The sequence below is a fragment of the Tribolium madens genome, unplaced genomic scaffold (genome assembly GCF_015345945.1).
Source record: "Tribolium madens isolate multiple individuals breed KSU strain unplaced genomic scaffold, Tmad_KSU_1.1 Scaffold_2;HRSCAF=44;Tcas5.2_LGX, whole genome shotgun sequence".
Lineage (NCBI taxonomy): Eukaryota > Metazoa > Arthropoda > Insecta > Coleoptera > Tenebrionidae > Tribolium > Tribolium madens.
In genome coordinates, this window is record NW_025400995.1 from 6,746,875 (window position 1) to 6,767,883 (window position 21,009).

The window sequence follows — 21,009 nt, forward strand, 5'->3', positions numbered from 1 at the left end:
TGCGCTGATAAATCATCCTCTCCAGAATCTTGTAACAAACACTCAACAAAGAAATGGGCCGGTAACTGGACGCTTCCTGTGGAGATTTTCCCTTTTTCAAAATTGCGATCACCTTGGTCTTTTTAAACTCCGAAGGCAGACGGGCTGAAATTAAAATATCATTAAAAAAAGAAGTAAGCCATTTCAGTGCAAAACTTCCGAGATTTTTGATGAATTCTGGGTAGATCCCATCAAAACCAGCTGATTTTTTACACTTCGTTGATGATATGGCCTCTTCTAATTCATCTACGTTGAAACATCTCGATAGATGTAGTCTGAAATGTTCGCCTTTCTTTTTTGTTTTTGAACTCGACATTTCATCTCCTTCCTTTCTTTTCTTCCTAACTTAACAGATTTTGAAATGTTTACCAAACGACTAGCTACAGTGTTTGGGTTGATCGCACAATCTGACTTAGGCAGATCAAAGTTCGAAGATCCAAGTTTTTGTAAAAGCTTCCAAGAACTGCGACTGCTATGTGTGAAATTTAAATCTTCCATTAAGCTGTTCCATTTTTCTTTTCTCGCCTTATTTAACGAATTTAATACAGCATCGGCATTCTCTGGATTAGGACTGGATATATATGAATTGTACAAGCTCGTTGTTTCAACACTCCAACATGGAATATAACTTTTCCTGAATCCTCGAGGGATTAATTTTTTAGCAGCATTTTTGACTACTCCAACAAATTTGCGGTAGTTCACTGCAATTGGGGAAATCCAACGAAGATCACTATCCACTTGTTTGGAAAACTCAGTCCATTTGGCTTTTTGGAAATTCCATCTAGGTTTTGGAAGAGAAGGAAATTGCTTTATTTCGGTGCCAAGTTTAACAATAACCGGACGATGTTGGCTGCGTGGAAAACCAGATAGTACATCTCGTGATGTTTGTAATGATACTTCGTTATTCATTGTAACAAAACATAAATCAGGATTGTATTCCTTCTTCCATCTGGCCGAATAAAAACTCCTCCTAGTTTTACCGTCAAAAACCAAATGAAGCTTGTTTAGTTCCATCCATGAAACAAGAGCAAGACCATTTTTTTCATTCTCCGCATAACCCCACAAATTGTGACGACAATTGAAATCGCCAATGTAAACAGCAGGATGATAATTCAGCATTAGATTTGCAGGCCACTGATCATTAGGGGGTTTATAAATGTTAATAATAAATATACCAGCAATTTTGACAGTGAGGTAAAAGATGTTGTTTTCTTGTGATTTGGCGATGGATTGAAAATCCTTGAAGTCTGATTTAACATATGTCGCACAACCGTAAGAAGCACTATTGATAAAATCCACCAAGGTATAGCCAGAGATTTGTCCATGGGAAAAGAGATCCAAATCCGACGAAGTGTGAGTTTCTTGAAGTACGAGGACATCCACATGTTCCTTCAAAGCCATTTTCGATAAGAAATCGCACTTATCTTTTGAAATTCCTTCAATATTTAATTGACACTGTCAAATTTTGTTGAATTTTCAAAACTTCAGCAGAACTTCGCAAATTAACAAAACTAAACGATGACCGAGAGGATCTTGAAGATCTGGATCGGTCGTCCAAGTGTCGGTGATTTCTGGGTGGCGAAAAACTACCCATAACCCCCATATAAGCGGTTTTGTTGTATTTTACACCTTTTACGCTTATGACCATTTTTAACCATTTGCAGTAGTACTTGTTATTTATTGTCTTCATTTTTTTTTGCTGATTATTTGCTACTCAGGTTTATTGCAAATAACTAAATTAGAGATTGTAAGTTTAAGTTTGCTCTATTTTGGTCAAGCCTTTGAATGCGATGAATACCTCATCATGAGCAAAAAAAAAATTGTTTCAAGTATTTTTACGTACGCTGTCAAATGAGTAGGAACTATTACGACTGGTGCTTCCTTCCATTGCTAATCTGTTAAGATGTTCATTTGTTGTTCCCTTACGATCAAATTTACCTCATCCGTGCCTGACAGATTTATTTTTCGGATAAGAGATAGTTATTTAAGGTAATATTCGAAAAAGTTGTCAAAATACAACACATTAAAAAAATTAATCTTGTGATGACAGAAAAATTTGCATTTAGGCCCGGTTTCCGGAAACATACTTAAGAGAGATAAATTAAGACCTTGGGTTAACCCATGGCAACCCTAATTAGACCAGTGCAGCGCTACCTTATCAACCATCAACGAGTTAAATTTTAACTGACGTTTTAAGCTTATCAAAATATTATGACGACCTTACTAATTTATGGTTAAATGACCAGTACAATTATCTCCTCATTCGTTAATTTTCGATAGTTCGTCAATCTTACCGAATACCGAGTCACACCTGAACAACATCTCAGAACGGAGCTAACTCCATATCTGTATCTCTTATCGAAATTCCGGAGTTGTACCTTTGACTTGGCAATTTTAATAATCGATTTTTGAAAGACTAGGGGGTTGGTCTAGCGTTTGTGCCCGGCGCTCACAATATAAAGCATAAAATTTAGATAACATGGGAAAATGAGCACCTTCAATTGCAGATGGCTGTTGTAGAAAATTTTTTGCCGATTCCAATGTAATTTTGTTATAATTGTGATAAATAACTACATGAATTATATTGTTGTTTTTTTTTCATACATGCGATGCAAAGTCAGATAATTAGCTTATTACTCTTATTAGTCTTATTACTTCTACATAATCAAATAGAGCCAGAATCATAATTAGAAATTTTTGCGAATGACTTCGCCTTCTATATTCTCAGTTCGCTACACAAGATGAAGTAAATAAAGTTTTTATTGGTAGAAAATTTTGGGGAAAGGAAAAAAATTAGCAAGTAACAAAAAAAACTTGGAAAATTATTTTTTCAACAGAAACAGTTAAACTGCAAATTTTCAACTCTCATAACTTCGAAATTTTTATAGATAATTTTTTTTTAACATTTTTTTATGTTCCTGGTATTTTACCTTATATGGCATTTTTCTCGGGGCGCGAGTTCTGGCGCACCTGTATATTTTATTTATTTTACCCTTAATAAAAAATATTTTATCAGTATTTATTTTACGGAATTCTAGTTTTTTCACTTAATAATATGTTTGGTTGCGTGTCCTATTTTTTAACGAAAACTCCAGTGACGTCAATTCGCGCGAATAATGCACACACGTGATTGGTGCAATAAAAATACCTGCGTACTAATTAAAGCAAATAAAGAGTTTTTTTGTTCTAAAAATAATCACTGATCATTGAGCAAAAAGGATCTAGAAGTTTAAAGCAGTAGCTTTAAATATAAGAGCAAATCTTTTTCAAATTAAATCACTTTCCATTCAGATTCTAAATTGTTCACTTTGTTCTAGCTTTCTGAACTTTTTTTTGAAAATGTTCTAATGCTTTCTCATCACTTTCTACTGATGTTGAATGCAATAAGTCAGTTGCTTCGTGTGCAACTGTTATCACAACAACTACTACCTACAAGCTAATTGAAGCTAATCGTAGAATGTACCAACAAAATAAAACAGTGACTTATTGCATCTTTGTTGTAAAAATGACCACTGATCATTGAGCAAAGAGGATCTAGAAGTTTAAGGCACGAACCTTAAATATAAGGGCAAATCTTTTTCCAATCAAATCACTTTTCATTCAGATTTCGACTTGTTCACTTTGCTTTAGCTTTCTGAACTTTCAGTGGTCATTTTTACAACAAAAAAACTCTTTATTTGCATTAATTAGTACGCAGGTACTCTTTATTTGTTTTAAGTAAACAAATCGGTGGATAGGTCATAATGGACCAGTTTTATGGCCAGCTCGTTCACCGGACTTAAATCCTTGTGACTTGTGAATAATACTGCCGAGTCAATTCGACGAAATTCCGAGATGTTGGTGAAAACTAAAGCTTCTATGGCTCGAAGGGCACAAGCATACATCGATAACGGAGGGAGTCATTTCGAACATTTAATTTGAAGGTTAGTGCCCTTGATCAAGTGTGATGCGTAACTTAAATGTCACTCTCACCTACTACGAATAAAGAATTGGTTTTTGCTTGGCTATCTAAGTTTTTATCTTCTTTCGCTTTTAATGTACGCAGGGAGACATTGGCGGGTACTAGAATTTACGTTCAAACTAATTAAAATTTTATCTGGGTTTACAAAGATTTTTCGAAAAAATGGTAAATAGCAAAGTAATTTATTTTGATGAGTTCTATCACCGTTTAAATTTTCTTAACGCATTTCAATAACATACTGTATATCATTCTAATGGGCAACTCCATCCCTTTAGAATGGTCTTTATTTGAAGGAAATCGGCCTAATAGTTATTGTGTAATGATTTTTAAAGTTAACGTATTTTAAATTCATTTAAATTAGAAAAAAAATATTTAGTTTCAAGTGTGTGGACTAAAATTTTTTTTAGTGCATTTGATTTGTCTCACTGAGACGAACAAAATGATATTGTTAGAAATGGGAAATTGTTTTTTTTTTTATTTAATTTTTAGTTGTTGAGGGATTGTTTGTTCTCTTATTTATTGTTAATAAGATTTATTATTATTTAGTGCAAAATTGGGTAGGATTGGGTAATCCACAATTATTGAATAATTGTTCGAAAATTCTAGAAGCGATTACAATTGTCAGGTGATGTGTTTTTTGATATGACACATTTTCTTTGTGCTAAGGGACGTTATGTAAGTGCCGATAGCCGCTGCCGGTCGAATCGTGATTGCTCAGTATTCACGAGACGCTCGGACAAGTTGCCGCTATAATTTATTGATAATTTTGTGTAATTATTTTGAGCAATAAAAGTGCAGTGTTTTGAGTTCCGTTGTTTAATTTCTAACAATATATAATTTGTCAAGTTGTTATGACATGACTTTTTTTTGTCGCCTTGTGTCATTAGAAATGAAAAGAAGAAAAAAAAACAAAAAAATTGCTTTCAGTGGGATTAGAACTCCTATCCTAGTTTATCAGGCATATTTTCTGCAAAAACAAAGAAAATCGCTACACGGGATGACATTTGAAGAAAAAAGTTAACAATGATTTTATAGAAGATCTCGATAATAAACTTGTCTTTGAATCGAACGTATACAAAAAAAACCAACATAATTCATTTAAGTTTTTATTTATAGTAACAAAATTACATTGCAATCGACAAAAACACTTCTACAACAGTCATTTGCAATTGCACATGCTCATTTTTCTAGGTTTTATAACCCTAGCTCCACAAAACGAGAATAGTGGCACAGATAGTGGGTGAAAAGCGTCAACAGTGACACAAGCAACACATTTTTGGTCGACTGTAATTTCGATCTTGCTAGCTCCACCAGCACTTGTGTTGGCAACACATTGACATGTATCATAACCTAATTTTTTGTTTATTTTAAGAAAACAAAAACATCTCCAAATGACCCGTTTTTCTGTTAAATAAAATAATTTGTAACGAAACATGTTTCTAGAAAATCGCAAAGTTTTCATTTTAATTTCTTTCGGATTTTTTGTGCATGGTCTTGTTCTAAAAGCTGCCTTCGATATCTACTTTTCTAGCCCTATTGATAATGGAATGACCCCCATTTTATCAACAAATAGCAGCCCTGCTAAACGTCTTGTCCTTTTTGTAGCTGATGGTTTGAGAGCTGAGGGAATCTTCGGGGAAAATCAGACAGAAAATGCACCTAATTTGAAGTAAAAATTTGGATCGTTTTTTCTCCAGTAATATAAATATTTTTTAGTAAAATAAAAGAAACGCGTGGTTCTTGGGGAATTGCTCATACTAGAGTACCAACAGAATCACGTCCAGGACATGTAGCTTTACTTGGAGGAATTTATGAAGATCCTGCTGCTTTGCTGAAAGGCTGGAAAGTAAATCCTGTTGATTTTGATTCCGTAATTAATCAGAGTAGGAATGCGTGGTGTTGGGGCGGCCCGAGTATTATTAACATGTTTAACAGAGGTACAAAGAAATTTAATTAATATTAACTCAAATAATTTTTTTTTAGATGATTTGCCACACATTCACTTACATTCATACGAGCCGAGTTTGGAAGACTTTGGCAATAATAACACAATTGGACTAGATTCCTGGGTTTTTGACAAAGTTGAAACTTTTATCCAACAACAAAAAACTTGCGATTTGTGTGAATTCAAACAAAAGAGAAATTTATTTTTTCTTCACTTGCTTGGCATTGACACTGCTGGACATGCATTTAAACCCAACTCTTTGTAAGTGTAATTAACCAACTTCTCTCTATTTTCATCATCATTATTGTAGAGAATACAAGAAAAATATCAGATTTGTTGACGAAAATATTGCCCAAATTGAGCAACTCTTTGAACGTGTTTTCCCCGACAAGTCCACCAGTTATGTGTTCACTGCCGACCATGGTATGACAAACTGGGGCTCACATGGCTCTGGTTCTGACCATGAAACCAAAACTCCCCTAATTACTTGGGGGGCCGGGATTAAAATTGACAAAAAACGTAAGGATGTGCAACAAATCGATATTGCACCCTTATTATCTGCACTTATCGGTATTAATTACCCTATTAATTCATTGGTAAGTCATATAAATTTGAAGAAAAAAATAATTGATCGCTTCAGGGACGCTTGCCGGTTGATTACATTGAAACATCGCAAGATAATTTGGCCGAAATGATGATTTCGAATGTTTTACAATTAATGGAGACCTTCAATATCAAAAGAAACAGAAGGATGCGAAATGCGATACGATTTGTGCCCTTTCAAGGAGTCACAAGGGAAGCACTTGAGTCAAGAATTAATCATCTAAAATATCTATCAAGTTCACAACATTTTGATTCACTTGTAAGGCGTTTCTTGAGTGTTTCTACGTCAAACATATTTTTTTCAGAAAGTTGAAACAGAAAAAATAATTGATTTTCTAATTGAAGGTTCTGATTATTATCACAATTACTACCAACTCCCGATTTTAATCTCAATAACTGTGGGAATTGTAGCGTGGATCATTTATTTAGCAACTTTTAATGTCAGTATTCCTCAAAATACATCACATGGAAAAATAGTCACTTATATTGAAGTATTAGTTTTCGTGCCATTATACTTAAACGCCTTGTATTTATCGATAGGTATGTCCAATATTTATGATAATTTTTAGTGATGTTTTTGTTCCAGTTCAGTCACTTCCAATGATGTACTACGTATATTTCCTTTTCCCAATTTTTATGGTACAAATTCTCGTTCGTCGTCATGTTTATATTTTAGAGGCTTTGAGACAAGTAAAACGTTCGGGTTTTAGAGAGGCTTTGGTCCAATTTTTGGTTTATTTTCTTGGACTGAGATTATTAGTAATTACTACAATAAAAAATAACGTTTTAGTAATTTTCTATTACAGGTGCAAGGATTTCATAATCGTAAATCACTAAGTATTGTAATTTACCTCATATTAGCCTCTGTTTTTTACTCAAAATCGTTAAGACGTCACACTAATCGGCAGCAAAAAACAGTTTGGATTGTTTGTTGCGTTATTGTGTCAATTTTCCCGTTTTTGCCACAAATGACCACAACATTCAATACCAGCAGCTAGTAAGTAACAATTTGCACTAAAACCTAATAATTTTAGTCTTTCTGGTTATATTTTATGGTGTATCGCTGCATACAAATTTATTATGAATCGCTTGAAGTCGAGTAAAATTATCTGTGTGCAATATGGAATGATGGTCTTGACTCCATTATATACTTTATCGGTGGAATATGGCTTAGTGGCGTCAGATTCACCCCTTAAAAGTGTAGCATTTATTTGGTCTTGTGAGTAGTCTTAGTTTGACCATTTTTGAAATTAATTGCATGTTTGTAGTTACCCCAATTGTTGCCATACTGTTTTCACCAGTTCAAGTATTCTCCCGCCTTAGCAGTATTTTTATTGGATTTGGGACATTCTACTTGATGGTCACGTCCAATTATGAAAATTTGTTTTTGTTTTTTTACATGTGTCTACTTTATGTATGGCTGATATTAGAAAATCGATGTTTTCATTGCGAAAACTGGGGTGAGGTGGAGTTTAAGAGGGCTTTTGAAAGAGATAAATCGCAACAAAATGATGATTTTCGGCGAGCGTTTTTCTTTGTATCCTTTCTAATACGTTATTTTACTCTGTTTTTTTTTGTATTCCTTAACTCTGTGACAGGTTGTTTTAATTTTTATAGGATTTTTCGGGACTGGAAACATAGCAAGTTTGAATTCTTTTGATCCAATGTGGGTTCGTTGTTTCCTTACTATTTTTAGTCCATTTAAAATGGCAGGACTGATACTCTTAAGAATAATGGTACCTTTCTTATTTACTAGCTGTGCATACAGAGCTGTGAATTTATTTTGTAAAAGTAATACGCTTAACATGTTTTGTATAGTATTGATGTTTTCAGATTTAATGTTACTTGAACTTTTGTATTATATCACAAATATAGGCTCCTGGTTAGAAATAGGCATGAGTCTTTCAAAGTTTATTATAATGGAAGCTTTCGTTATCATTTTATTAATTTTGTACGGATTTGCTTATTTATTAACTACGACTTCTGTTAAAATGTAATAAAATTGTTTATGCCAATTGTAAAAACAAATTCCAAAAACAAAATCTGTATTTGAAACCGAGCTTTTTGGTATTTATTTAAATTTAATAAACAAGTTTGCCAACCTTGCACTTGCTAAAATTATATGCAGTTTTCTTAATTACCAACTAAATGACCGTTATAAAAATGTTTGAAATATATTACATACTAAAGTTAGGAAAAAATCACTTTTGTGTTTTACTCATATATAATAATTGACAATAAAAGATTTGGTTCAATTTTTTGTCAAAATTATTTACTTTACTCACCCATGCTAAATGACGAACACGATCACTAGTAACTAGAATGACCGTTAAAAATTTGAATTTTAAGAAATTGTCTGAAATATCAATTTTTATAATTTTTTGCAATTACACATTGCTCAGTTTTGCCAAGACCACACACCATTGTGGCTAAGAAATTGACAAATCAGCCTTATCCTTACAATTAAGGAAAAAAATCTGATGACGTGGCAATTTTTTAGGGTTTTTATTGCCCACAGATCACGTATTGTCATTAGCGACGTTAGCTGCGCCATTTTGTAGCGTCACCTTCCTCTTTCTTCTGAACGCGTCGACGCAAGAAGAAGCTCTCTAGGTTTGTACCCTAAAACAAGTGGTGATAAGGACCAGTTTGTCTCCAAAAGCTGAACACATGGAGGAAAGTAAGTTTGCGCATGTTTTTACATTTGCCGCGTACTATTTGTTGATGTTATCCACAAATCTTCACCTGATGAGTTCAATCATAGAAGTTCGCGAAAGAATCTTTTTAAATGAGTTGTTGGTGTAAAAATTTCAGCTTGTCTCTACTGATTTTGTGTTGGAATGAGTTTTTGGATGTGTTTTATCTTTTATTTTGATTATTTTGGTGGTAATTCAAACTTTGTGGAGATATCGGCATTGCAAATCGCTGATATGTTACCAAGGTATATGAGCTATTTCATTACTGTTCTGGTAGATTATTAAAGAATTTTATCGTAAATTGGTTATTTAATACTTGCAGTATTCGCAGAATGAATTACATAACGGTTTTCATTACACTTGGGAAAGTTTACTTTCCCGGTTTTTTCACTTTTTAGTCAGGCTTTTTTTTGCTTAATATAAATGATTGGGTCAGGTTTTTCGGTGTAATTGGGTAAAACAATAAGTGATAAATTTTAAAATTTATGTTCAATGAAAAATTTCGGTAACTTCGAAGGGATTCCAAGCGGGAAAAGTTTTGGCGCTCATAACCTAACAAATGGTTTCCAAATTTGTTAAATAAGTCACAGTTTATACACACTGAGGCGAGAATTGTTATTAAAATGTAATTGCTAGTCAATTTCTTATAAGGTAGAGTCAAGATTTCGCGTTTTTTCATTTTTGCGCCCAAGAATTAGTGTCTGCCACGAAGGCAAAATGTGATACAATTCAATCGCTTTTCAGAGTTTTTTGCGGCGGGTGCTAGAGCCTCGCAAACTCGTGACGGGACCATAAGACTTTTCGCATTATATTATTCTGAGACAAGACGTACGTGTGCTCGTCCAGAACCAGCACACTTTCATTCTGAACCAAAGGATTCTCCATCTACCGAAACTGCTGAAAACAGGCCGGAGCCTGCAGGCGCGGAAGCATTCCCGAATCCTCCTCGATTCGGAGAGCAACCAGGGCATCACAGCGCTAATTCAGGTGAAGATTTTTTATTTTCGCAACCGTCAGACGCCAGCTCGACTTTTTACGCCGAGCCTGATTATTTTCAATATTTTGATCTTCCCAACGCACCCCCAACTGCTGAAGATCCTTTTGAAGCATTTGCAGAACGCTTCGCCGGCTACTGTAGCGGCAATTTTGACTGGAATGAGTCTTCATTCTTCAATGATCGAGCTTTCGATGCAGCATTCGATCGAGCTTTCGATGCAGCATTCGATGAGTTTCTGAATGACGTACCCAACTTTTTTGCAGATTCTACCGACAATTCTTATTATTCTAATCAAAATTTTGAGCCTCAACCAAACATTCCGCAAAATTTTGGGAATAACTACGGTCAACAGGGGGGATTTTCAAATTTTAGCGCTCCGCAAATGAACACCAATATGGGTCCACCGAAATTCAATGAAAATTCGCAAGCGTAAGATATCTGTTTGTTATTGTCATTTTTATTACAGATTGTTTTTGTAGAATTTCTATTAGCAGCGAAGAGTCTAGCGACGAGGAAGATGAGATGTAAGTGTATTTATCGGATTTATTCGTAATGGTTGATATATATATATATTTTAGGGACACCATTTTTATCATAAGTGATTCAGAAGAGGAAAAGGATGATTTAAATAAAGGAAATAAAGAAGATGAACCAAAGAAGACTGATACCGCTGAAAAGAGGTTTGTGTTTAAGTAAGCAGTCGAACTTTCGGAGGAAATTAACTTGTTGTGGTCTTCTGAAACGTTAGCTGTTTTTTACTAGTAGTATGCAATCAGTGGCGGATTTATTTTTTTGGGGGCCATCCCTACATTTTTCTACCATCAAAGGGTAATGAAAAATGATAATTGTTGTTTATGCATCATAAAATAATATACGCGATTAAAAAGTAGGTATTAGTTACATATTTTTTAAGTATGACAAAAATCTCTAATTGTATAATGCTCAGTAGACATCTAAATCGTTAAATTAACAGTCACATTTTGGTAAACATTTTCATCTACGAGTATTAAACAATTAATTCCTTCTTATAATTATTATTTACTATGCGTATTTTTTATTTATATAGTTTATTAACTGGACATGTAAATTATGTTTATTTCATTTTTAATTAAACTATAAAAATCGCCTAATATTTCTTTAACTTATTTTTCATTTTACTTGTTATTATTAATTTGAGCTACCTGATAATACATACGCAATTTCTAAAAACAAAACTCGGTGTTACCGTTTCAGTTATAAATTAGGGAGAATGATAGCGTAGTTTTACCCAATTTTATGGTAAATCCGCCACTACATTGTTTCGTTGACTTTTCTATTTAGTACTAAATCTGTTATTAGCGGACACAATATGATACTTTGGGTTGAATCAAACAAAGAGAACATTGACGGGTAATTTTTAACGTAGTAGTAGATGCCTCTGAAATGACGTTCGATTTTTAGCAGCAACATTTCTGGCGAAAAGAATCCGGGTGTTCCGACCGAGGGGGCAGTCGGGGACGCGGCGTACGGTTATGAAAATTCCGATCAAATTCCTTTGCCAGAATTGCTTGAAATACACGGCAAGCAGTTAGTATCGGGGTTTGAATTTGGGGAGGCAACAAAACGTCGCGCTCAACAAAACATGCAATCTGCTCGTAACAAAGCACAAGGGAGGGAAGAACAGTCTACATCCGAGTCCACTAACGATTCGGTAAGAGAAGATTATTGAAAATGGACTTAGTGAAACGAAGAAATTGCAGAAACCTTCTTTATCGCAAGTTCATAAAACCCCCCATTCTCGCAAACGGCAACGTATGGCTTCGGCTCGGACGATGCGATCGTCCGAAAGAGATTTTAGTAAAGCCTCACGTCAAGTCCCCGAATGTCTTCGCGGCCACCCGGATTGCGTCGAAGTCTGGGATTTCATGATATATAAAGAAGAGGCTTTGCTCAAATTGCGCAACCCAAGGCTTTTCAATGACTTTAAAAGTGTTACTCCTCGTATGAGAGCGATTCTTCTTGATTGGTTGATGGAAGTTGCCGCCGTTTACCATCTAAGAAGAGTCACGTATTATTTAAGCGTTGATTACTTTGACCGATTCCTGTCTATCAGACCTGATATACCCAAAAGTCTCCTCCAGTTAGTTGGTATCACATGTCTGTATATCGCCGCCAAAGTCGAAGAAATTTATCCTCCGAATCTTAACGAATTTTCCTATGTCTGTGATGGCGCATGCCAATCTAAAGACATGATCTCTTGTGAAGTTTTAATACTAAATGTAAGTTTTGCATAATTTTGCACGATTTTTTTCTCACTTTGTTGTTACAGAGTTTAGGTTGGGAAGTTGTACTCACAACTCCTACTGATTGGCTTAATTTATACATGCAATTACACCATAAAAGTACCGATTTCATCAGAACTAAACTGAATATGGACTTCAACAAAGACTTTGTTTTTCCACAATATTCCGCTTACCAGTTCACTCGTGCTTCGCAACTGATTGACTTGCTATCACTTGATCCGGGATTTCTCAAATTTGGCTATAGTGTGATTGCTGCTGCCGCAATGTACTATATGTATGGACGCGACACTGCTGTAGCTGTCTCAGGTTAGTTTAACTTATTACAATAACAGCAATAATATTATATATTAGGTTTCGATTGGTCTCAATTGGAATCTTGCGTCAACTATATGGAAGTCTTTTATATCATCATTAAAGACGCCCCAGATCCGCGTCTGTACTCTTGTCTCGGGGGGCCTCACCCCGAGGAAATGACACGATTTTCAGCCGGTCTTCTCCGACGGGTCCAATCTGGACCCCAAAGTGAAAATTACGCGTTTCAAACCCATATTGCCAGCATGGAATATTTTGTAAGAATTTCTTATCGTAGTTTACCTTTTTTAACAAAGTTTATTTAGGAGACAGCAACAATCTACAGATTGAATAAATTACGACCAAAGAGTGATAGCCCGACTACAGATCCGGAGGATTCTGCAAGTGTTCCAGCAGATGACAACAATCAAATTGTTGATTTGCGTGAAGAACTTGCAAGTTTGGCAGAGTTGACTAACGGGGCTGCACCTGTAGACCACAATTTGATGACTTTGGACGAAATTTTTGAACTTATTTTAGGTCAAGACGGGAACAGGGATTCGACTTAACTGTGTTTTGTATATTTGTATTTTTGTACCTAGTTTAGGTTTGTATTTTTGATTTTTGTTCTTAGGTTCTATTTGTTTGCTCGTTCGTATTTCGTATGTTTTGTATCTATTGTTTATATCTAGTTTAGGTTTGTATTTTTTATCTTTGTTCTTAGGTTCTAGTTTGCTCGTTCGTATGTATTATTTATATCCTACATAGTTACTTTTTTAGACTTTGCAAATAACGTCTCAGGTAATTGCATTGTAATTAAACAGAAATAAGTTTTAATGGCATACGCCACTAAATATGCAAAGGTTTTGTGAATTTTAATGATATAAAATTACAAAATATAATTACTGTGATCAATAGTTATAATTATTGAGATCTATATTTGTAAATGTTTTGCTATATCTGTAAATTTATTAACTTAGATTGCTAAGGTTAACATTTCGTTCGATTTAATCATAAACTTTGAATTTTTGTATTAGCATGAATTAATCAAAAGACTGAATTTTTAAATTTTCTCAACTGATTTGAAATATATTGTTTAGGCATTGAGATCTATATTTGATTTGTAAATGTTACCTTTGTAAATTTACATGTAATGTGTCTACTTCTGATATAGGTCACGATTCAGCTTTAAACATGTAAAATGTTGTAGATTTCTATAAACATAACTTAACATAGTCTTGTAGTCAATAAAAAGACTATATTTTTGTAATATTTCAAATAAATTTTTTTTGGCATTACTTGGACTTATAGTTTGGAAAGTTACCGCTAGTGTCGTTGCTATCGATTATTCGATTTGGTATAACTATAACCTTTTCCAGAAACAGCTGTCTTACTGACATAACTGACTGGGAGAAATTTAAGAAAAACAGCGAAATTCTAGGTAATTATTATAAACACAGCGAATCAAAGTTAAGCTTCAACTTTACACAGGTTATTAAAATATTTAATAAATACGTTCTCTTAAAAATTGTTACACGTGTGCTATAACCTGAAACTTTTTTAGCCGCATCGCAATGGAATACATGCAATACGAGAATATCTGGATCACCAAGTCAATTTACGAGGATGCAGAGACGAAGTATTATGAAAACTTGGCAAAGGTACGTGACTAAAAAACCAAAACAAAAATAAAACCGATTAGAGTAGTAATCAATTCGCTCCCAATTCTTTAAAATCTAACAAAAATCGTTAAATTCATGGTCGTTTAACAGTTGAAAATTGGCAAAAATGTTGTTTTCTGTGAAGGTGACTTGCGTTCACTTGTTTCCTACTAATTGGGTCTTTATTTTCATTTCAATTTTGCGACTGGTTCATTAACAATAATGGTATTCTGTTTGGTGTAGGCATCCGTAACACCTTTGGCGGGTGAAGTTGCCAAGGCGAGACAACTTCTTATTGAAAGTAGGGATTCTTTTAAAGATGTGAGTAAAGGCTTACCCTAACCCATTTACATTCCATACTAACAAATCAAGTGGCTTAATGATCGCCATTGTCTTATGCAACAAAATTACAGGCCCCTGTATCCGAGACTCACTCCACCGACCACGGCGCGATCAAATTTTTTGAGAAAAAAGCGGTCGAATTTGAAAAAAGTACGTTTTGTGCAACCCCTCGAACCCAAAATAATAATTTATTTCGCAGCTATTAACGCGATCGTGGAGAGTATAAAACAGCTAGAATTGCGTTTGTCCAAAGTCGAAAAGAGCGCCACTTGCGCTGCACCTGCACAGGCAGCTAAGGCAGCCCCTGTCAAGGCCGACGACGACGATGATGTGGATCTGTTTGGTTCTGAATCTGAGGAGGAAAATGAGGCAGCCGCTAAACTGCGAGAGGAGCGACTCGCCGCCTACAACGCGAAAAAATCCAAAAGTAAATAAAAAGAATATTAAAATAACCGACTAATTTGTTTAAATATAGAGCCGGCTTTAATCGCAAAATCAAATGTGATTCTCGACGTGAAACCCTGGGATGATGAAACCGACATGAAACAGCTTGAGAAGGAAGTCAGGAAGATTTCGTCCGACGGTCTTCTATGGGGCGCCGCCAAACTCGTCCCTTTGGCTTACGGCATCCACAAATTACAAATTTCCTGCGTGGTTGAAGACGAGAAAATCTCAATTGATTGGCTACAGGACGAGATCACAGCCATTGAAGACTACGTTCAAAGTGTAGACATTGCTGCCTTCAACAAGATTTAAGCAACCCCTTGTACTTTTTTTATTTAAAAATAAAGTGGCCCCATGTTTCATTTCCAAATAAATAGTTAATTTTTCCCCGGTGTTTTATTTTCTATTTCATGGATCACCAATGGGGGGCAGCATTGTGTCCGTTCCGGCTCATTACCCGTGTTACTATGTACTGATAAATGAAAATAGACAAAATTACGCAACGATTGTTTAAAGTCGTGCAAATTTTTTAAAAATTTTAATTTGGCGTGGTTCTTGAACAGGTTGGGAGGACAATTGCGGTTTAATTTAAAGGTGTCGGTATTACAGTTTGTTACAATACCGACGGAAGCTACCGTTGTTTGTTGCAAATGCGAGTGCGGTAGTGTGTGACTGGCGAAAAATGGCGCTTAGGATCTGGGAAGTTGAAGTTTTTAATGTGACAGAAGACATTGTTTGCAATCCTAAATATAATAAAAAAGTGAAACTTAGAGCTGATTATGATCCACAAGGAATTAGCATTAAATTACTGGACGGTATGTATAAAAAAGTGATATTTTTGTGTAGCATCATTCAGGTATCATTATTGTCTTTTTTTATTATTGTCAATATTATGAAATTTTTCGTAAATTATATTTTCCTCATTACTGGGATTACACGACATTTGCGCATTTCAAAAATTGGATTAGTGTTGCACCTTGTCGTTTTTTTTTTGTAACTTTTGTCTTATCTAAAACCAAGCAAATGTTTGGTTGTCTAAGGATTTTTGGCGTTTATTTTAGGTGACGACTCTCATGTTCTATCAGAATTTCCAATTAGTTCATCTTCGGAATGTTGCCGCGTGGGGCCTAAATCCTACATATTTTCCTTTGACAATGAAGCTCTGTTGTTTAAATTCGGTTCCATTGAAGGTAATTGAAGAAAAAACCCAAGAGATCTGTAAATTGTGTTTAATTTCTAGACGCGAGAAGCTTTACAATAGCTATAACAAAAGTCAAGTCTGGAAAAGGTGCATCAGTTTTTTCTGTCAGAACAGAAGACTCATCAGCAACTCAGTATTTCCAATTTTATGGTTACTTGTCACAACAACAAAACATGTTACAAGACTTTGTTAGGACATATACGTATCAAAGAGCAATATTATGTAACTTAGACGACTTTAAGGATAAAGTAATTTTGGATGTTGGTGCTGGTTCTGGTATTCTGTCATTTTTTGCTGCACAAGCTGGCGCTAAGAGGATTTATGCGGTGGAAGCGTCTACAATGGCACATTTTGCGCAGGTAATTTCATGGATATTTCGCTAAAAACGTACTAACAATTGACTTTAGAAATTGGTGGATGCTAACAATTTGTCAGACTCAATAAAAGTTATTCCTGGTAAAATAGAAGAAATTGAACTTCCAGAAAAAGTAGATGTAATTATTTCCGAACCAATGGGTTACATGCTTTACAATGAGAGAATGTTGGAGACTTACTTACACGCGAAAAAATGGTTGTTACCAGGTGGAAAAATGTATCCGTCGAGGGGGGATCTCCACATAGCACCATTCACCGACGATTCTCTCTACATGGAACAGTATAGCAAAGCGAATTTTTGGTAATTATGCTTAATGTCACATGTATTTTAACTAGTGATTTCATTACAGGTTTCAAACGTGTTTCCATGGGGTGAATTTGTCCGCAATTCAAAATTGCGCCGTCAAGGAATATTTTAGACAACCAATTGTTGATACTTTCGATATTAGAATTTGCATGAGCAAATCGATTAGGCACGTTGTAGATTTTTCTGAAGCTCATGAAACTGATCTTCACACTATAGGTTTGTTAGTCGCTTGTTTCTCCCACTTGCTCATGAGAGATTTCTAGATATTCCTTTGGAGTTCCATATTTTAGAATCAGGAACTTGTCATGGTTTAGCATTTTGGTTTGATGTAGCTTTCGCCGGTTCACAACAAACAATATGGCTTAGTACTGGTCCAACTGAGCCTCTAACACACTGGTATCAAGTTAGGTGCTTATTAGAACAGCCGTTATTACTTAAACAAGGCCAGGTGTTAACCGGGCGAGTATTACTTGTGGCTAATAAAAGGTAAAAAAGGCGGGATTGTTTCAAATTGCTTTATTGAATTTTTCTAGACAAAGTTACGACGTTACTATAGACTTAGCAGTTGAAGGAACAAACCAAAGTTCGAAAAATACTCTAGATTTGAAAAATCCATACTTTAGATATACAGGAGCACCCGTACAGCCCCCTCCCGGTATTTCAAACGTGTCACCAAGTGAGAATTACTGGAGTCAATTGGATGCTCAAGGTGTTAGAAATGGTAGTTTTTTAAATTTGTAATAATGTTTTCTTTATTTTTTCTATTTGAAGCTGTCAATATGGTGAATGGGATGTCGGTTAATGGATTGGGCGAAGTGTCCATGGATACCACCCAAACTATCATTAATAGTAACATGATGGCCAATAATCTGATAGCTTTAGGTTTGTTTTTTTGAATGTATTTTCCTGATTCGTTGATTTTTGTGTATTTAGTGGATCCTTCTCATTTATCAGAACCGACTCAGCCGAATATCCATCCTGGTTGTATCTCGAGTACCGGTAGAGGACGCGTTGCTGCTAGTCCCACTTCAACTCACACAGCTCAGTTAATAGGTGGAGCGATCTCACCGTCGTTATTCACGTCACCCAATGCGCAACAGGTATTTTAATTCGTCATAATGTTTTTTTTTTTATTAACATTAGCTAGTAATTTGAGCAACAAAATTTTTAGGGAAAAATAAGGTGCAGAGTATTAAGGAGTTTACGTAATCAGCATCATGCTTGATATTGTTTTATGATTTCTTTATTCTTATTTGGTTATAATCTAGAAGTGATTTATTTTATCTTGATTGTGTAATGTAATTTTAGTTGTGAATAAAGCTGAGTGAATAAAGAGAAAAGGGGATGGTTTTAGTTAATGGTGTCGGGTGGGGTTTTGATGCATGTAGGTTTGCCTCGTCTTGCTTGTGTTTAATTAGCTGAAATGAATTGTTTTCAGCAACAACCTCTAGTGATGACAAATTACCCGGTTAGTGCTAATTTAATGATCGGAGACTATGTTACCCCCGGAAATGGAGTAGCTATGCCTGCATATCGCCAGTAGTGTGTAAAAACGGCACTGTCATGCTCAAAAACTGTTTAAAAAATTCGCTAAAGGTCGCAGACAACTAATTTTTATGTAAAATGTTTGATTTACTTATTTTATTGTTTCGTATCGTGTTTGATTTGGAGTGTATTTTAATTATCGCTTTATCATGTGATTTGTATAAAAAGTTCAAAAGATGTTTTTTCGGAAATACACATGTTTTGTATTCGTGTTTGGGAAAAACATCTTTTTTGGGATTTAGTCCCATGCCTTAGCTTATCATGAATGCGGCAGGGAGCAACTTTGTATTAAACAATCGCATTTTTTTAGTATTTATTACGTCATTTAGTTGAATATTGTGCATCACTTAAGCAATAAATTTTATGCCTTTTTAAAATGTTTTCTAATTAATTTACTTTTACAGCATCACTTTTGTTTTGTATTTCTTGTATTAAAATGTGACAATAGTAATTTAATTGTATACACTCGTCTCTATATAGCAACATTGCATATGTTTATTTTGATGTCCTCCGTCGTTCTATTAATTAAGTAACTTTATTTATATTTAGTAGTGTAGCTTGTTTCTGTATGATCTGTAAAAGTCTTTGAATTTTAGTTTCAAGAAACAGGTTATTCAAAAGTATTTTTGGATATATTTTAATGTCATATCAAAAAGGCATGATGTATGACATAATTGGCAACTGTTTTAAGAAGTGAAACTTATTTATTGTAAATGTTGCTATTTTGTCTGTGATATTTTGGTTACATTATTTAGTGAAACAAGTTTCCTGAATTAATTTTATTGTAGATGTAGGAAATACAGGATAGTTTGTTCGCCTACCGTGTTTGTATATTTATTCTTTAATGTAATCTCTTCATTTAAAAAAAAAGGATCCTTTGTTTTGAATTTATCAAGTGCATCTGATATTATATGCAATGAAGCAGTCATTGTTTACGTTAATAGGCAATGGAGCAATTCTGCCTTACAATACCACGTGCAATGGCAGTGTAATGAAAGCCTAGTTACATATAATATATGCTTCATGTATACCATAGGATAAATTAATCTGTACATTGGATTCATTAAGAACAATATATTGTATCACTTTTGAATTTTATCACTTTTTTCTATCCCCTATTACCTGTCAGGCTAAAAATAAAACAAAAGACAATTTTAATTAATTTATTTGTACAAAAACTACATCCTGGTGAAGCCACACCTGAAAATAAGAATAAAAAACTGAAACGTGTTTACCGCGCAGATTTGAATCTGCCGCCATGACAGTGCATCAACCAATGACATCTTCCAGCGCGTACTATGATTAGTATGATTGTTTCTCGCGGTAAAATTTCTGACTTATGTCACAGAGTGTGCAGAAGCCGTTTTGCAAATCAAAATAATAACAGAAAAACGAAAATATATTAGAAAATTATAACTGTTAATAATTTCCCGTACTGTCCCTGTTGGAACTTGCAAGTTTTCACAACCTGATTTCAGGTAATGTATTTTCCCTTGTGGTTGATGCAACAATGGGGCCAAAAACAACAACTGGGAAGAAACCAACATACCTGCTATACTCGCACTCGTAAATTGGCTCTGTATTCATAATTGGTGTTTTTTGGTTCATAATTGGTATAATAGTAAGCTCCCCCATAGGACCTGGCCGCAGCTCCTGTCAAGGCTCTAGAATTGATATTTAGAATTTTGACTATTTCAGTTATTTTGCTACGAACCCTGCTGCAAATCCGGCTTTAGCACCGAGTCCTGCACCTACAAGTCCTGCTCCTGCGAGTCCGACAACCCCTGCACCAACAAGTCCTGCTCCCACTAGTCCTGCTGCACCCAAGGCTGTGAGTATAAACGGTGATCTTCTTTGTCTTATTACAAGTCGCGTGTTTAACTCATCTTCACTGAGCGGTACGGTGGCTGCGTTGATAACAAACACCAAGTAACACAAAGCTACAAGTACAAGGAGTTTCATGTCGGCTGGCACTGAGCTTGCTGGGAACTGCTTGGGCTGTCTTAAGCAAGGTGCTTATATAACTTGTCCTGAAAATATAAAATTCAGTTATATCCACTGAATTCAAACTCTAATATGTTTACTTAAACATCAGCTCATTGAGAGGACACCAGTCGATGTATGTTAAGGGCAAGTCTTGTTGGTAAATTTAAAAAAAAGGGGAAAATTCCACTGTTTTTTATTTTTTTAAACTAATTTGTGGGAAATTTTGTTAAACTTTATTTATGAAACACGTTTTGGCTGTGGCATTGACCAGAAAGAGTTTCAATTTAAATAATCTAAGGTCACATAACTAATTGTGGTCTAGCTAATTTTCTTT

The 21,009-nt window shown here is 34.9% G+C and overlaps 5 protein-coding genes across 14 annotated transcripts; 4 read left to right on the plus strand and 1 right to left on the minus strand.

Moving 5' to 3' along the window:
* The first annotated feature begins 5,332 nt into the window (after positions 1-5,332).
* LOC123006312 (GPI ethanolamine phosphate transferase 1-like) lies at positions 5,333-8,803 on the plus strand. The gene is made up of 11 exons (XM_044400718.1): positions 5,333-5,669; positions 5,717-5,937; positions 5,984-6,206; positions 6,256-6,541; positions 6,586-6,807; positions 6,854-7,088; positions 7,135-7,307; positions 7,355-7,545; positions 7,583-7,767; positions 7,817-8,085; positions 8,147-8,803. Exons 1-11 carry the CDS (start codon positions 5,434-5,436, stop codon positions 8,543-8,545), a joined length of 2,640 nt encoding a protein of 879 aa, XP_044256653.1. The 5' UTR covers positions 5,333-5,433; the 3' UTR covers positions 8,546-8,803.
* A 316-nt stretch (positions 8,804-9,119) lies between these two features.
* LOC123006157 (G1/S-specific cyclin-E1) lies at positions 9,120-14,112 on the plus strand. Of its 4 annotated transcripts, none has more exons than XM_044400421.1 (11): positions 9,120-9,228; positions 9,989-10,231; positions 10,505-10,670; positions 10,721-10,765; positions 10,820-10,921; positions 11,580-11,630; positions 11,682-11,931; positions 11,981-12,499; positions 12,550-12,829; positions 12,875-13,092; positions 13,141-14,112. In XM_044400421.1, exons 1-11 carry the CDS (start codon positions 9,219-9,221, stop codon positions 13,381-13,383), a joined length of 2,127 nt encoding a protein of 708 aa, XP_044256356.1. In that variant the 5' UTR covers positions 9,120-9,218; the 3' UTR covers positions 13,384-14,112. The 4 variants fall into 4 exon arrangements, with proteins under 4 accessions (XP_044256356.1, XP_044256354.1, XP_044256355.1 ...); XM_044400422.1 differs by lacking the exon at positions 9,120-9,228 and adding an exon at positions 9,270-9,489; XM_044400419.1 differs by having other exon boundaries at positions 9,989-10,670.
* Positions 14,113-14,157: 45 nt separating this feature from the next.
* LOC123006326 (elongation factor 1-delta-like) lies at positions 14,158-15,647 on the plus strand. Of its 2 annotated transcripts, XM_044400729.1 has the most exons (6): positions 14,158-14,255; positions 14,379-14,475; positions 14,719-14,796; positions 14,889-14,967; positions 15,017-15,244; positions 15,293-15,647. In XM_044400729.1, the coding sequence occupies exons 2-6, from the start codon at positions 14,389-14,391 to the stop codon at positions 15,571-15,573; spliced, it is 753 nt and encodes a 250-aa protein (XP_044256664.1). In that variant the 5' UTR covers positions 14,158-14,255; positions 14,379-14,388; the 3' UTR covers positions 15,574-15,647. The 2 variants fall into 2 exon arrangements, with proteins under 2 accessions (XP_044256664.1, XP_044256665.1); XM_044400730.1 differs by lacking the exon at positions 14,719-14,796.
* Positions 15,648-15,903: 256 nt separating this feature from the next.
* Positions 15,904-19,787, plus strand: LOC123006059 (histone-arginine methyltransferase CARMER). Of its 6 annotated transcripts, XR_006412798.1 has the most exons (11): positions 15,905-16,076; positions 16,323-16,451; positions 16,502-16,821; positions 16,870-17,138; positions 17,188-17,360; positions 17,408-17,630; positions 17,678-17,865; positions 17,916-18,026; positions 18,078-18,244; positions 18,453-18,528; positions 18,583-19,787. XR_006412798.1 is itself a non-coding variant. In XM_044400213.1 (10 exons), exons 1-10 carry the CDS (start codon positions 15,944-15,946, stop codon positions 18,685-18,687), a joined length of 1,785 nt encoding a protein of 594 aa, XP_044256148.1. In that variant the 5' UTR covers positions 15,904-15,943; the 3' UTR covers positions 18,688-19,787. The 6 variants fall into 6 exon arrangements, 5 of the variants coding, with proteins under 5 accessions (XP_044256148.1, XP_044256149.1, XP_044256144.1 ...); XM_044400213.1 differs by lacking the exon at positions 18,453-18,528 and having other exon boundaries at positions 15,904-16,076; positions 17,678-17,853; positions 18,099-18,244; XM_044400214.1 differs by lacking the exons at positions 18,453-18,528; positions 18,583-19,787 and adding an exon at positions 18,316-18,435 and having other exon boundaries at positions 15,904-16,076.
* A 51-nt stretch (positions 19,788-19,838) lies between these two features.
* Positions 19,839-20,924, minus strand: LOC123006060. Its single transcript, XM_044400215.1, has 4 exons — positions 20,774-20,924; positions 20,404-20,719; positions 20,239-20,353; positions 19,839-19,889 (listed from the first exon to the last, which is right to left on the minus strand). Exons 2-3 carry the CDS (start codon positions 20,649-20,651, stop codon positions 20,242-20,244), a joined length of 360 nt encoding a protein of 119 aa, XP_044256150.1. The 5' UTR covers positions 20,652-20,719; positions 20,774-20,924; the 3' UTR covers positions 19,839-19,889; positions 20,239-20,241.
* Between the last annotated feature and the right edge of the window lie 85 nt (positions 20,925-21,009).